The sequence below is a fragment of the Cygnus olor genome, chromosome 2 (assembly GCF_009769625.2).
Source record: "Cygnus olor isolate bCygOlo1 chromosome 2, bCygOlo1.pri.v2, whole genome shotgun sequence".
Classification (NCBI taxonomy): domain Eukaryota; kingdom Metazoa; phylum Chordata; class Aves; order Anseriformes; family Anatidae; genus Cygnus; species Cygnus olor.
This window is the reverse complement of record NC_049170.1, coordinates 49955498-49969451: the sequence shown is the minus strand read 5'-3', so window position 1 is coordinate 49969451 and position 13954 is coordinate 49955498. Positions and strand designations below refer to the sequence as shown.

The 13954-nt window shown below is 39.7% G+C and overlaps 1 protein-coding gene across 4 annotated transcripts in view; it reads right to left on the bottom strand.

The window, feature by feature from the left end:
- KIAA0319 (KIAA0319 ortholog) overlaps positions 1–13954 on the bottom strand; it is a 64110-nt gene that overhangs the window by 8243 nt on the left and 41913 nt on the right. For all 4 annotated transcript variants that reach the window (XM_040549846.1, XM_040549842.1, XM_040549845.1 and 1 more), the window contains exons 14-21: positions 13718–13869; positions 12445–12583; positions 11039–11198; positions 9608–9750; positions 8203–8325; positions 5506–5596; positions 3218–3309; positions 2197–2385 (exon numbers count right to left, since the gene is read on the bottom strand). In XM_040549846.1, the coding sequence (XP_040405780.1) occupies positions 2207–2385; positions 3218–3309; positions 5506–5596; positions 8203–8325; positions 9608–9750; positions 11039–11198; positions 12445–12583; positions 13718–13869 (1079 nt within the window). In that variant the 3' untranslated portion in view covers positions 2197–2206. The remainder of the gene's footprint in view (positions 1–2196; positions 2386–3217; positions 3310–5505; positions 5597–8202; positions 8326–9607; positions 9751–11038; positions 11199–12444; positions 12584–13717; positions 13870–13954) is intronic.

Below are 13954 nucleotides of genomic sequence, written 5' to 3'. Positions count from 1 at the left end.
TGCATTAAAAGTGAATACTGCATTACTGTGCTAACACATCTGGAGCAGAAATTGAAAGGGATCAAAAGCTGACCTGCCTTTTATTGACCAAGTTTAATTAAATACAGACACTCATACACAATGAGGGGGAAGAGAACATAGAATGAGAAAGTAGATATGTTTCAATAAATATCCTAAAACCCATACATAAAGTTTGGCTTTTAAAGAAAGCAAATCAGACCATTTATATCACATCTTGCTGGAGGACAAAAGAAAAACATGGAAAACACTTGCATCAACCCTTTTCAGCTCTTCACAGCCTCTCCCACCACTATGACTATGAAGGCCACATGCAGCTCTCCACAGAAACGCAGGACTGGGCACGGGATAAACACTCCTCAGTGTGCTACTAATAACTTCACAGACATCTGCTGCAAGAGAATCAAAGGTATGAAACCAGGGAGGATGCAAATCATGAGCATGCCACATTGTTGCCATTTTTGATTACTAATTCCTTCCAACCTAGTCAGTTCTTCTGACTTTTGCCAGACTCCATTACCAAGGGACACAAAAGTCACGGTGTTCAATCCAGCCATTCTTTTGTGTCAGAATTCTATGTAAGATTGAGAAAGCCCCAGAATTCTCTACCAAGTTATTCGTCATGATGGAGGTGGTTTATGTCCCCTGCTGACCTTTCTGATCTGCTCCCCATGATCTCTACAGTGCTCTACCCTTCTTCATTAATGGATTCTTCACCATCAGATTAAACAAAACAAACAACAAAAACTCACCAAGCAAACAAAACCCTGTCTCAAATGCTCCAAAGAGGAATGTTTTCTCAAACACAACACATCATTTCTCCAGCTCAGCCCAAGACCTCCAACATGTCTGTAACAAACCCCCAGGAAAGGCTGACAGTGCCACAGATGCCCCCACAAATGAGGCTTACATGTAAAAGCCTGATCCTCTGTATGGAATTTCGAGAACAGTGCCAGGGAAACAGCTTTAAAGCATAACAAACCCACTGAAAAGAAATTATCCAGACTGCAAACAAGAACAGCAACATCAGAACTCAAGCGCACCTAACTTTCCTAAATACCTAAAGGGATCTCTTTATGCCAATATATCTAAACACTGAACAACTACAGGGGAAAAAGTAAAACAATTTAATGTTCAAGCTAAAACCACAATAATTACCCAAGACAGTGAAGGTAAGTGTTGAAACTTCTGTTCCACACATGGTACTTTGCCACAAGCATTTAACTGTGCAAACACCTGGGACATTCTTTAATTAAGCACTGAGGCTAACAGATTCAAAGTCAGCTGAGGGCTTGGCCTTAAAAGGTCCACAGCTCCTTAAAAATGCTAAGGAAAAGGTTGTTTGGGATGTTCAAAATGCTTATGAAGGCACATGGCGCTGAGTCTTCCCTGCATCTCTGCTACTGGTTGCTGGTGGACATGGCAGACTCCAGAGAAAGTAAAAGTACTTTCATCATTACAGAAGCAACCTAAGGTTGGACTTCCCTGCAGGCATCATACCTTTCATGTAAATACAGAGAACACTGCATCCCACAGGACACAGATTTGTCACATTAGTTTACAGCTCAGTACAACTGCTAGATTGCAAACCTCTTTTAAAAACAGATGTTTTCATCTGATGATCACTACCCTAGAAAAGGAAGTCACGAAGCACATTCAGAGAGGAAAAAAACATTACAAATGTTCCTTCTGTGTCCCTGATCTAAACTGAGAATTAAGATGGAGCCTGCAGTCACATATTGCTCTCTATAGCTGTAACAGAATTTACGTATGTTGGCTTTTGCTGTTTTAGGTCAGCTTCATAACCCCATTGCTCCTCTGAGAAAAAGACAGGAGCACAGGATACAAATATATATACACATCTCAATTACCACTGTTAGTGGTGTAACAGCCCTGGCTAGTTTTGTAGCAGTGATACAAGAAAAACATCTTTCTGAAGTTCACACAAACATCAGCATGGAACACCCGAGAAATAAAACGTGCTTTTCCTTGTTCCTTGTGGTGGCAACAGGAGTTAGCTGACCATGAAATACTTCCTCCGCCCTTCCCCACCACTGTGCTAGAAATCTACTCTTTCACCTGCAATTAGCTGGTATTTTAGAAAGCTTTTGATTTGGAAAAACAGAAGTGGGCCAACATGTTTTAGATGTGTTGGATCAACGTGTTTTGTGCTTTTACCCTCATTCAGTTATCTGTCTTTGGAGTTGTAGTGGAAAGAAACTCCATTTCTGATTGATCCATTCAAAAGGGTTTTAGGATTCTCTCTTTCAATCTTTTCTCTGCTGAAGATAGTGTCCTGATCACTGTCAAACTCTGATTCGGAGACCATCAGACTGGAGTTGTGTTCTGTACTTCTGTGTTTTATACCTAACCAAAAAAAAAAAGGCAAAACAAGCTCATTAGAAAAATTCCACTATTAACAACTTAATCATCATATCCTCTGCTGAGATATTAAAAATAATTGAAAACACTCTCTGCAGTCCAGCCTGTACCACTACCCATGTCAAAAGCTGGTCTAGGCGGTATAAAATACTGTCAGACAGATACTCTTTTGACCTCAGTGTAGCCCCACTGGTTTATGGCTCTGAAAAGTGAATATAATTCTAATAGCCTGAATCTGGAAATTAGCTTGTTTAACCAGCTACCTGATTTAAGTGACTGGTAATGAAAGGTCATGATTTCTACTGAAATGTTACATCTTTCTAGGACAGCAATTTCTAAGGATGATTTTATTTCCCTGCATTCCAATATTTCTCTTGCTAAAAACTGAAATAAGGTAAATTAAAACGTATTTGAACAGAGCAGCTGAAGTCTCTAACGTTTAACAGGGTGCTTATGGTCCAGAGGGAAGTGTTGTGTGCACAAATAAAAACAGATCCAAACTATAAAGTGTGTGTGAGGGGAAAGGAGGTTATATGTAAGAAGCCTGTGGGACAATTAGATGGTCTAAATTAAGGTTAATGAAGAAGCTCAGAGCTTTACTTAAGCCCAAGGACCCATGCAAGAAATGAAGTGATTCTTGACCAACCATTTCCCCATTTATGTTTGCCTCTGTCATTCTCAACGTTGTGCTCCAGCTTCCAGGCTCCTTTTGATTGCAAGTGCCAACTAAAAACATTAACTGTAAGGTTGGTGGATGAGTTCACAGCTTAAAGATTCACTGCTTAAATAAACCCCAAGTGAAAGAGAGAGCTCTTACCATATTTGGGTCGCAGCTCCATTCTCTCCTGCTCATCTATGTTATCTAGGATGGTATATTTTGTTTTCTTTCTTATCTTTGTCCTCTTTCTGCTAAAAAAAAAGTTACCAAAAAGATATTTAGCTTTCACATACACACATAGATCTGCTCCTTCTCCTTTATTGTACACATAGCTACATGCCCCATATACAGAGCCTCAAAAAGAACCTCCAGTCAGAAAGAGCTACTCCAGTATATACCTGTAAAAAGCAGCTCCACAATCTGGACCAAAGGATAGCATTTACTTGATCTGTTTGATATATAGAGATGAAGAAAGAGTGACTTGCTTCCCTAACCCAAAGGAGTTCAGTTTGTTCAATTTCAACACAGTAATTAGACACAAGATAGACACACTCATTAGTTTCCAAATAGAATTTCTGTAAGAAGTGTTTCATTCCTAAACTGTTTAGGTATCTTTTTTGTTGCTGTTTATTTGGTTGGTTGTTTTAAAACTAAGAGAATTCAAGTAGAGCTTGTCTCATTACATTTACAGAAAAGACCAGTCAAAAATGGAGATTGGCTCCTTCATATATACGCAGGGACAAAGCACTACTGGTCTGTAGCCAAAACCTGACCTAGTCTTTCCTCATTTAAATCCTTCTTCTGCATTCACTTCTACGATGTGGCAAATCTCTACCTTAAGTTTTAGCTGTTTGCCAGAGCTACCTTTGTGCTTTCTACCTTACTGACTGTAGAAAGATTTGGAGCTAGAGGAACAGACAGGGCTGTTTGTTTTAATGGACAGGGAACAACTGAAGGATTTCAGAGTAAAAGTAAGGGCATTCATGCATGAAACAAAGGGGGGCGCCTCCTAGAAGATGCTGTCACACCTCAGGCATTTTCCTTCCTTTCCTTCTTTTTTTTTTTTTTATATATATATATATATATATATATTTTTTTTTTTTTTTTTTTGGGGGGGGAGCAGGGAGCATGTGCCTTTTTTCTTGGCAAGACTTTTAACTCCGACAACATCTGAAAAAGCACTCCCAGACACCATAGGTCAGATGTAACTTTTATATTTGAGAAGCAGCTACCTCTCAGTTGGCATCACAGCAACAGCCAGCCACCTGGCTTCTCCTCTACATTCTTTTGAAAAATTATTTCATTTGGCAAGTCAAAGCCTTTAAAATCCCCAAATTCCAGACGAATTTTGGACTAAAATGCATCTTCTTCCTGTAGTTTCAACAATGCAAAGGGCATCTCTTGCCATCTTGTCCTGTGCAACACTGCCCTCCTCTTTTCACATGTATCTGCATCACTCAGCACTCATTCTGGCACCAGCCATGTGAAGACAAAGGCATGGAAGCAGCTGAACTCCATAAACACTCCCTTTCTCATCAAATCCACACAAGACTGCAAGGCTGTGCCTCATGCTGATATGATATTCTATTTAAACCTTTCTACTAACAGCACTGTTCCTTCAACCATAAAAAAAGCAAAGCAGTATACCAAGTCCAATGCATTTCAAACAGCATCCCTTACATGCTGCAAAGACACCCTAGACCAAGTTAAAAATCAAGAAAAATTTTGATAGCATCTCATTTTTTATAATACCTGAATACCTTTTTGCTGTGCTTTTTTGTGAAGCAGCAAAAACACTCTCTAGTGACAACACTTGCAAGGATTGTTACTTCAAAGAATTTCTTAATGGCTTACTAGGAAAGACAACAGGATGTGGGGAGTGACATGCAGAGGGAAATATGACATACAGTGGTAGGGAAAACTGTTTAAGGAAAGAATCAGTAAGTATTTTGAGACAGATTCTTGGCTTAGAAAAGAAGCTTTTCAAGGCTCCTATCCTTGCCTGCCAGCCAGATACAGCCTACATATCCATTTTTCCTGTCAAAGACAGACACCAGGTTGGGAGCAGCTCCCTTTGCAAGGCCCAGAACACTCCTATCTCAGTGACCTTCAGGATGTACCTCTTTTTTTCTTAGCATGGAGTACCTGGAGGGCTCAGTAAGAGACCAGGAAGACGTGCAGTACACACTCAGCATTTTTCCATAAATAAGCTCTTAATTTGAAGGACACTCCAGCACTGGCTTTTTATTTTTCAAAATGCAGAAGAATACACATAGCCTCAGACAGATACTCCTTTTTTCAAAAAAGTACATATTTACAGAAACAGCTACAGGAAGCTCCTCAAGTGTCTGAGAAGTTGAGTGGTTTGGTGCTAAGGACTGAACTAAAATGTGGCAGCTGTGTGCAGTTGTTGCTTACACCCCCTCACAATGAAACATATTATGTACCTTTTGCAGCAGCAGATGCAGAACCAGGCAAGCCCTATTGTGACCACAATCAAAATAAAAGCAGATAGAGTCACATAGAGTATACTCCACTCTGAAAAAAGAAGCACAACATTTCTTTGTAAAGTAATATGGATAGGATAATTTCAACTACTTCTCTATTAAATACTTCTCCGATCCTGGGCAATGGAGAGTGCCAACAGGATTTTAGCAGAACATGGCACCTACATATATTCTCAGAAGAATACTCAAATATTCTTAAGTTTCCATACTGAAAATGCTCATGTTCAAAACTTTTCCTCTACCCCATCCCTTTTACAATACCAGGATATGCAAAGTTTACATAGGAGCTGGAAGCCAAGAAGGTCATGTAACCACCTCAGCCATCATTCTCTAACTAAAGCAAGCATAAGTGTACTGTCAGTCATTTTAGCAGCACCATAAGAGAGAAGCTGATTAGTGATACATCCTTCTACCTACATGCTTAGATTTTTAAATCCTGGAAAATCTAAGAGGGATTCAGAGAGATGTGCAGTAATGTGGATCTCCCACATGCATATACTATTTCAGTGTTGTTACTGCACTATGGAACAACAGAGCATTAAAGGCAGAACTGCAGGAAGCCCCAGCCTCACACTTAAAAACATACTGTCCCATTTCATTTGGGCAATTACCAACCACTAATCACTAACAGCCAGACACGTGCCCCACAGTTACTTAATGGCTTGTAGCATATGGCACATTTCCTATTAATTTCTACAGAACTACCTGAAGACTCGCTCATTGCCCAGCAAAATGTCTCCAAGTCTGCACAGTACTAAAAGTTCAGCTTTACTTGAACTTAGACCAATTTAATTACATTAAAATTGTGAAATACTTTAATTAGAGAGTTCCCATACAATATCAAATTGGCTTAGTTGATTTGTTAGGTATGCCACAGAACACCAACATGATTAAGTTGCACCTGGGAAATACAGTCTCGTTTCATCAATACACACACTATCAAACAACCCTTCCATCTGGCCCAAAATTGTCTCAAACTCTCTCCCTTGACAATGACAGTTTTTATAATTCCCCGGCCCACATCTCAGACAGTGATATGTTTTTAATTCAAGCTCCTAAAATATTTAAAATATTAAAAATAAAGACTACTATAAAATAAAGACTTTATCATTTCAAGACATTAGTTAAATAATTCCAAAGATATTGTTTTCTACAGAAGGTTATTTGGGGGGGGGCATGGGGAAACAGTGACGAAGGATGAGGAAAAGGCTGAGGTACTTAACACCTTCTTTGCCTCAGTCTTTAGTAGTAAGATGAGTTGTTCTCTGGGTACCCAGACCCCTAAGCTGGTAGATAGGGATGGGGAGCAGAATGAAGCCCTCATAATCCACGAGGAAATGGTTAGTGACCTGTTACACCACATAGACACACAAAAGTCTATGGGGCCAGATGGGATCCACCCAAAGGTACTGAGGGAGCTGGTGGAAGTGCCACTTTCTGTCATTTATCAACAGTCCTGACTAGCAGGGGATGTCCCAGTTGACTGGAGGCTAGCAAATGTGATGCCCATCTACAAGAAGAGCTAGAAGGAGGACCAGGGGAACTGCACGCCTGTCACTCCGACCTTGGTGCTGGGGAGCTTATGGAGCAGAACATCGAAGTGCCATCTTGCAGAACCTACAGGACAACCAGTTGATAAGGCTCAGTACGCATGGGGAAGGCAGGTCCTGCTTGACTAACCTGATCTTCTTCTATGACAAGGTGATGCACTTAGTGGATGAAGGAAAGGCTGTGGATGTTGTCTACTTAGACTTCAGCAAAGCTTTTGACACTGTTTCCCACAGCATTCTTCAGGAGAAACTGGCTGCTCATGGCTTGGACTGGCGTACGCTTCACTGGGTAAAAAAACTGGCTGGGTGGCTGGGCCCAAGGAGTTGTGGTGAATGCAGTTAAATCCAGTTGGCAACTGGTCATGAGTGGTGTCCCCCACGGCTCAGTATGGGGGCTGGTTCTCTTTAATATCCTTACCAATGATCTGGAAGAAGGGATCGAGTGGACTCTAAATTTGCAGACAACACTAAGATGGACATGAGTGTTCATCTGCTTGAGTGTCCAAAACGGGCAACAAAACTGGTGAAGGGTCTAGAGAACAAGCCTTATGAGGAACTACTGACAAAACTGGGGTTATTTAGCCTAGAGAAAAGGAGGCTCAGGGGAGACCTTATCGCTCTACAACTACCTCAGAGGAAGCTGCAGTGAGATGGGGGTCAGGCTCTTCTCCCAAGCAAGAAGCAATAGGACATGAGGAAATGGCCTCAAGTTGTGCCAGGGGAAGTTTAGGTTGGATGAAATGGTTGTGAAGCATCAAAACAAGCTGCCCAGGGAAGTGGTTGAGTCACCATCCCTGGAATTATTCAAAAGATGTGTAGATGTGGTGCTTAGGAACATGGTTTAGTGGAAGACTTGGTAGTACTAGTTTAATGGTTGAACTTGACGATCTTAGAGGTCTTTTTCAACCTAAACAATTATATGATTCTATCATTTTGGTAGGCTGTAGGCTGAACAATAAAGAGACTGTTCTACCCCTTCCTCAGCATCTACCTCCTATGTAAGTACCCCATTCTGATGGCAAATATTCAACAGTCTCACAAAAAGGCAAATGATTCTTGAAATACATCCCACAACATGCAAACTCACCACAATTACTCTCGCCATCATTTAGGTAACGATGAATCAAGTTTTCCATCCACAGCTGGTAGCAAATGCAGCGCTTTGTTATAGGGTCACAGTGTCCATGTCCAGAGCATTTTAAAAGACATGCTATGAATAATGCAAACAGATTAGTTGTGTAAATGGTCAACTTGCCATGCGTTCTCTTACTGTGAGGACTAGATTGGTGGTAAAGCACCTAGTTCATAACATTCTGATATTTTAAAATCTCTTATCTTTGATGTTACATATTAAATAGCTGCACAGTTCAGCAGGCTGTGAAAAGATGAGAATATCTTATGCATACAATACTGAAATTATATCCAAGTCAACATCAGCTTATTCCAAACAGAAGTAAAGATGAGTTGAAGTTACAGAGTTCAGACCTCCTCCTTTCTTTATGACATATTTGTAAGAACTTCTGAAGTACCTGAGAACTAAAGAATATTAGTATTCTCAGGTAGTGTAAGGAAAGCATCACACCGATAAACTATAGTGTATTTCAGTATTTCAGAACTCAATTCCAGCAACCGAGGCCTGAACATTTATGTATTATTTGCTTACAGTAATACCTGTTGTTAGATCAATGCACCACGTTAGAATAAAATAAATAAATAAAAAGTTATCCCCATTAAACTTACAGTAGTAGATTTGCTATGTCAGGAAAACATTAAGGACCATTTTCAAGTGATACCTACACATTTTGGTAATCCAAGTACATTTACAATAAAACAAATCCTTTTCAACAGGTGAACAAAGCCAGAATTTATTACAGAACTTATGACTATTTAAGTGCTAGAGTTTATTCACTCTGTTTTCATTTGGATCACAGTCTCCTAATTTTAAATCTAAGAGGTAGTCATATCTGTAATATCTGAGGATCATAAAGGGTTCACATTACTAGCGTAGTTTAATATAAGGCTAGGTTTTGAAGTTCAAGTTTCTTTTAGGAGAAAAGAAGAAGTTCATTATGAGAAACCTCAGAGGCCTGTCTGTGATGCAAATACAACCTCATTAGAAGACGAGGTTAAACCACAACGATGACCTGACCATTTTGCCTGCTATAGACAGATAAAAAAAATTACATTACAAGCCCATCACTGAACACTAAAAGCCTTGAACAAACCAGACATTGAACATTCTGTATTATGGCTACATTAGGTTTTGCCCATCTTCCAACAGAAGATGGTATGAGAGGGGTACCTTTCTCCTCATTCCTCAGGACTTCCTGATGCAGAACAGATAAGACTAACAGCATGCAAAAGCATTTATTTCAACAGAACACAAGTACTGGCACCAGTCTGTCACAAATGAGCATGCATTTTAAGTATTGTCTTCAATGTCATCTTTCAGAAAGAAAAATCCAAGCCCAGACACCAGATGGCAAACATACCAGCCGTGTCAACCCGCAAGACTTTAAAAAGCAGAAAGTCAGCCTTCTCTTTCAAAAGCTGCACATGCAGAGTTCGAGAGACATCTGATGCCTTGAACACCTTGGAAGGATGCCCGTTCTGGACATAGAATACAACTGCAGTGCTGCAGAGAGAACAGCATAGGTTAGGACTACGGTCAAAGATTACTTTTGTCAGGCATTTAATTTACAGCCTTTGTTTTGCTTGTTTCTGTATCACCACTGATACAGATACAGCAACTCTGTCCATGTCTATCCAAATGTCATGACTACTGTACTTCATTCTGACCCAGAAGCACCAATAGTTCTCTGGCTCCTTGGTTTCACAGAAGAACACTGAGAACAACAAGAAATTAATTCCGTCCTTGGTTTTCCTGACTCTCACTTTAAGAGAGGTACATATGCAATGTTTGCTTTCCCTCTTCTTGTCGAGAACCTGCCACAAAGCGCTCTGAAGCAGTGAGAGTAACTTTAGAAAACTGAATTTAAGAAGAGGAAAAACATAGGACCAAGAGAAACTTGTGGCAGCTTTTTATTTTATTTTATTGGGTGGTGTTGATCTCATCCTATGTCACATGCTTCAGGCAACACCTGAAGCTGAAAATCAATAGCTGGAAGATGTGATTAAAATATTATAGCTATACATGCTATATTTATTTTTCCCCCTTTCCTTTCAATTTTATGAGGTTCCCAGAGAAGTGAATAGATAACAAAATAGATTTTAAATCACCAAGCAGTTAGCAATAAGTAATTTAAAGTAAGATAACTCATGTCAACAGGTTTTTAATCAATCATGCTGTGAAGTTCTTCTGGCTACATACAGCCATTTCCACTCCTCTAACCCTAGCAGAGCAGGCATCTGCTTTGAGTAAGATACTACATGTAGCATACAACATACTACAAAGTCTGCTGTTTTCTCTGTGAAAAAGGATTTTTGTTATCAGTAGAACAGAAGTACAATAAAACAAGTTTGAGCAGATACAGCTGGAAACTTATTTTGAAATACAGTACTTGCTTCTCTATGAGAAGGTCTGTCTGTCTTATTCCAGCCAGCCAGCATTCAGGAAAAATAATAGTACAGTATGGAACAGAGACACTGGAATTTCTGCATGTGCTTTCTTTGAAGGAATGAAAAAAAAAATTAAGGGAACAAAAAAACTGATCACCTGTATGGAAGTTTTTGTTTGTTTGTTTGTTTGTTTTTTAAATAAAACATTTCAGACCTAAGCCTTTGGAGAGCTCACTTCATCAATCTTCTACCACAGAAGAAGAAATTAACTTCTTAAAGTATATACTGTTGAGAGCTACAGCATTTCTGGTAATCTTTTCTACATTATTTTGTAACTAAATATGAGCTGTGAGACCGTCAATGAAAATCACAAATCTTCTTGGCACAGCAGTGCATCTTTGTACCTTATATCTGAGTAGGCTTGTATCTTCTGAACTTTGATATCTGAATCCAAGACATTCAGTAATACAGCCAGCTGTCTCACCAGGGTGTCCTTCTGCTGTTCACTCAGCTGTCCCACTCCAACTTGCAAAATCAGCTCCACCAGACCACTCCTTTTGGGATCTAACAGGAGAAGATGATATGCTATCAGAGTTTTGCAAATATTTCATTATCAACTGAAGACAACGCTCAGTACCAAAAATATTTATTAATACTGTATTTTCCTGCTTAAGACCAACATCTCTTACAATCCACCCCTTTTGTGTTCTTAGAAAACTACTAAGATAGCCTACATCTCCACATTGCTTCTGAAATAAATCTGGTAGGTCCTAAGATAGCAACCCTTCTTTTACTAGCTGGAAAAAGGCACTTCAGTGAGTACTTCAGTTCAGCATTACTGTATTTTTGCACAGAATAACAACTTCTGTTTCACTAAATGCTGCCATCTTAAGGTAAACACTACGTGAGTCTAATTCTTACGTTCCCTGCTAGTGATCTACTACTGGCTACCAACCAGAAAAAGGACTCAAAGATGAACTCACACGGTAGTATGCAAAACTGTGTGAGTCTAAATGAGGATGGTCAGCTTCAGAAATAACAAATATATTTCCCTTCAAAAAAAATGGAGAGTTGTTAAGTAATACTTGCACTTCTAGAGTGCTCTGCAAACTAAACAAGCTTCACAGATAGGCAGTGAGAATTCTGAGCCAACTATCATGTCTACATTCAACGACAAAGTGAGGAATAAATAAAATCTTTGCTCAGGAACCAGTCAAATAAGAACTCTGTGACAGACCCATGACTTCACACTAATATCCTGAGACCTCAACTTATACTTCTATCACATAGCTGTCTAGATTACAATTGAAAACAAGACTACATACAATTGAAAACAAGACTACATATGAGCAATATCAGACCATGAAAAGCCAATTTAAAAAAACTGAAAGTCTTTGGGGTTATTGTCCTTCAAAATAAAAAAGGAAAAAAATAACACAAGTACACTTTCAACAATCAAACGTGTTATTGCAGCATTTGCACCTAAACTTCATGCTCAGCTCTCATCTTTCTAACTGCTGAACTAGTTAACAACCAGAAAAAAATGCAAGAAATGAAAAGCAACAGAGTAACCAAGTGAAACCATTAACTAAGAAGTATGATTTTCGTATCTCCAGTACAGCAATGATGTAATTGGTGGGAGAGAACAATCTTCATGTGCCTTGTTCTTCACACACAGGTTACTGAGAGGTAGGAAGATAGACAGACTTAGTGTTTTAGCCTGAGAGAATCTTGTCAACACTGAAATAAGTGAAAAGGAGAACAAAGATGAGGTATTCACAACGTATCGATGACCTTTTAATTGTCATACCAGGCCGCACTTCAACAGTAGCAGAGTCAATATCTGAATCTCCTTTGGCATCTGTCACTTTCAAGTGAAAAGTATAGGTTCCTTCCACCAGATTGGTTAGCTGCAGTACTGCCTCACGGTCTGAGCCACGGATCACATCCTGAAAAAAAAAAAAAAAGGTACAAGAATGATTATACCCCCAGAGAAAGTTGCAGGTGTGACTATCAACTCAGATATCTGGTCCTTGCTTTGGCTTTTGGACAAATGTGATGTGCCCCCAGTTTATAGCACAATAATACAAATTTGGAAGTGGGAGTTAAATGAGGATGTCTGCGCACAGTAAGAATGCTTTTTCATAAAAACACAAAAAAACCCACACGACTCAGATATAACAGCTGACATCCTCAAGTACTCATCTGCCTGAAGATCTGACAGTTACATTAGTATTTCTGAATCCTTAGTTCTGCTTTCTTACATACTAAATCCTAAATTATTTCCTCTCCTTGGTGTATTTCTAACAATCATCTCTGCCAGCTCTAACTTAAACCTCTTCAGTTCTCCCCATATCCTTACATGAATTACTTCTCTAAGTGTTGCTATCATTTTGCTGTTTCTCCTCTCCCAGTTCTTGCCAATTTGCCACTGCCTTTCCGGCTGTGAAGAGCTGCCTACAACGCTTTGTGGGGATAGGGAAATGAAGAACTTATCACAGTTTTAGTAGCTGATATGTAAACTTCAGTTTATCAGGAGTAATTCAGCTGTCTGCCCACACCCAGAGAAGACTCCACTGCCATAATGTCCAGGCTATTCCCTGTAATCCGCTAGGCAAGATTCTACTCATCCAGCACTAAACACCAGTTTTATTATAACAAACTGGCTATCTCACCTCATCTGGTACTAGACAGAATTCCTTCGTATTTATTGGCACTTCTTGCTCTCTCAGAGCTTTCCTGTTTTGGAATACCTGCATTTCAGATTATTTGCTTTCAAACATACTAGGTCATTACTATTGCTGATTAGTTGTGAAAGGTCATGACTTTATTCTTCTGTCTCAAGTCTTTCCCAACTAAATCTGGACTGCTGCAGTCCTCTTAACTAAGATATTCAATAGCTGTACTGGAAACACCACCAGGCTTCTTGAACCAAAGCATCAGAGAGAGCTGGGAAGACAAACCAGAAATAGATACTATCCCTCTCATAGCAGCTCATGAGTCGTTATCTGCTTGCCCTACTGCAGTGAAGCTACATGCATAATTCAAAATTTGACTACAGTTAAAGCCTTCAAGAAACTTACCCCAGCTGCTGGGCTTTGACCATCCCGGATCCACAAATATGACACAATCCCCTGGTCATCGGAAGATCTTGAGCCATCCAAAGTAACAGAGTTATTGGGAAGCACCAGCACATGCTTCCCACCAGCATGTGCCCGGGGTGGACTGTTGTTTTCTAGCCATGAAAACAGTGGAAGAAAAGGATTTGCTTTCAAATCATGGGAGATGTGACACGCAATTGCCAATACACCCACACTGCA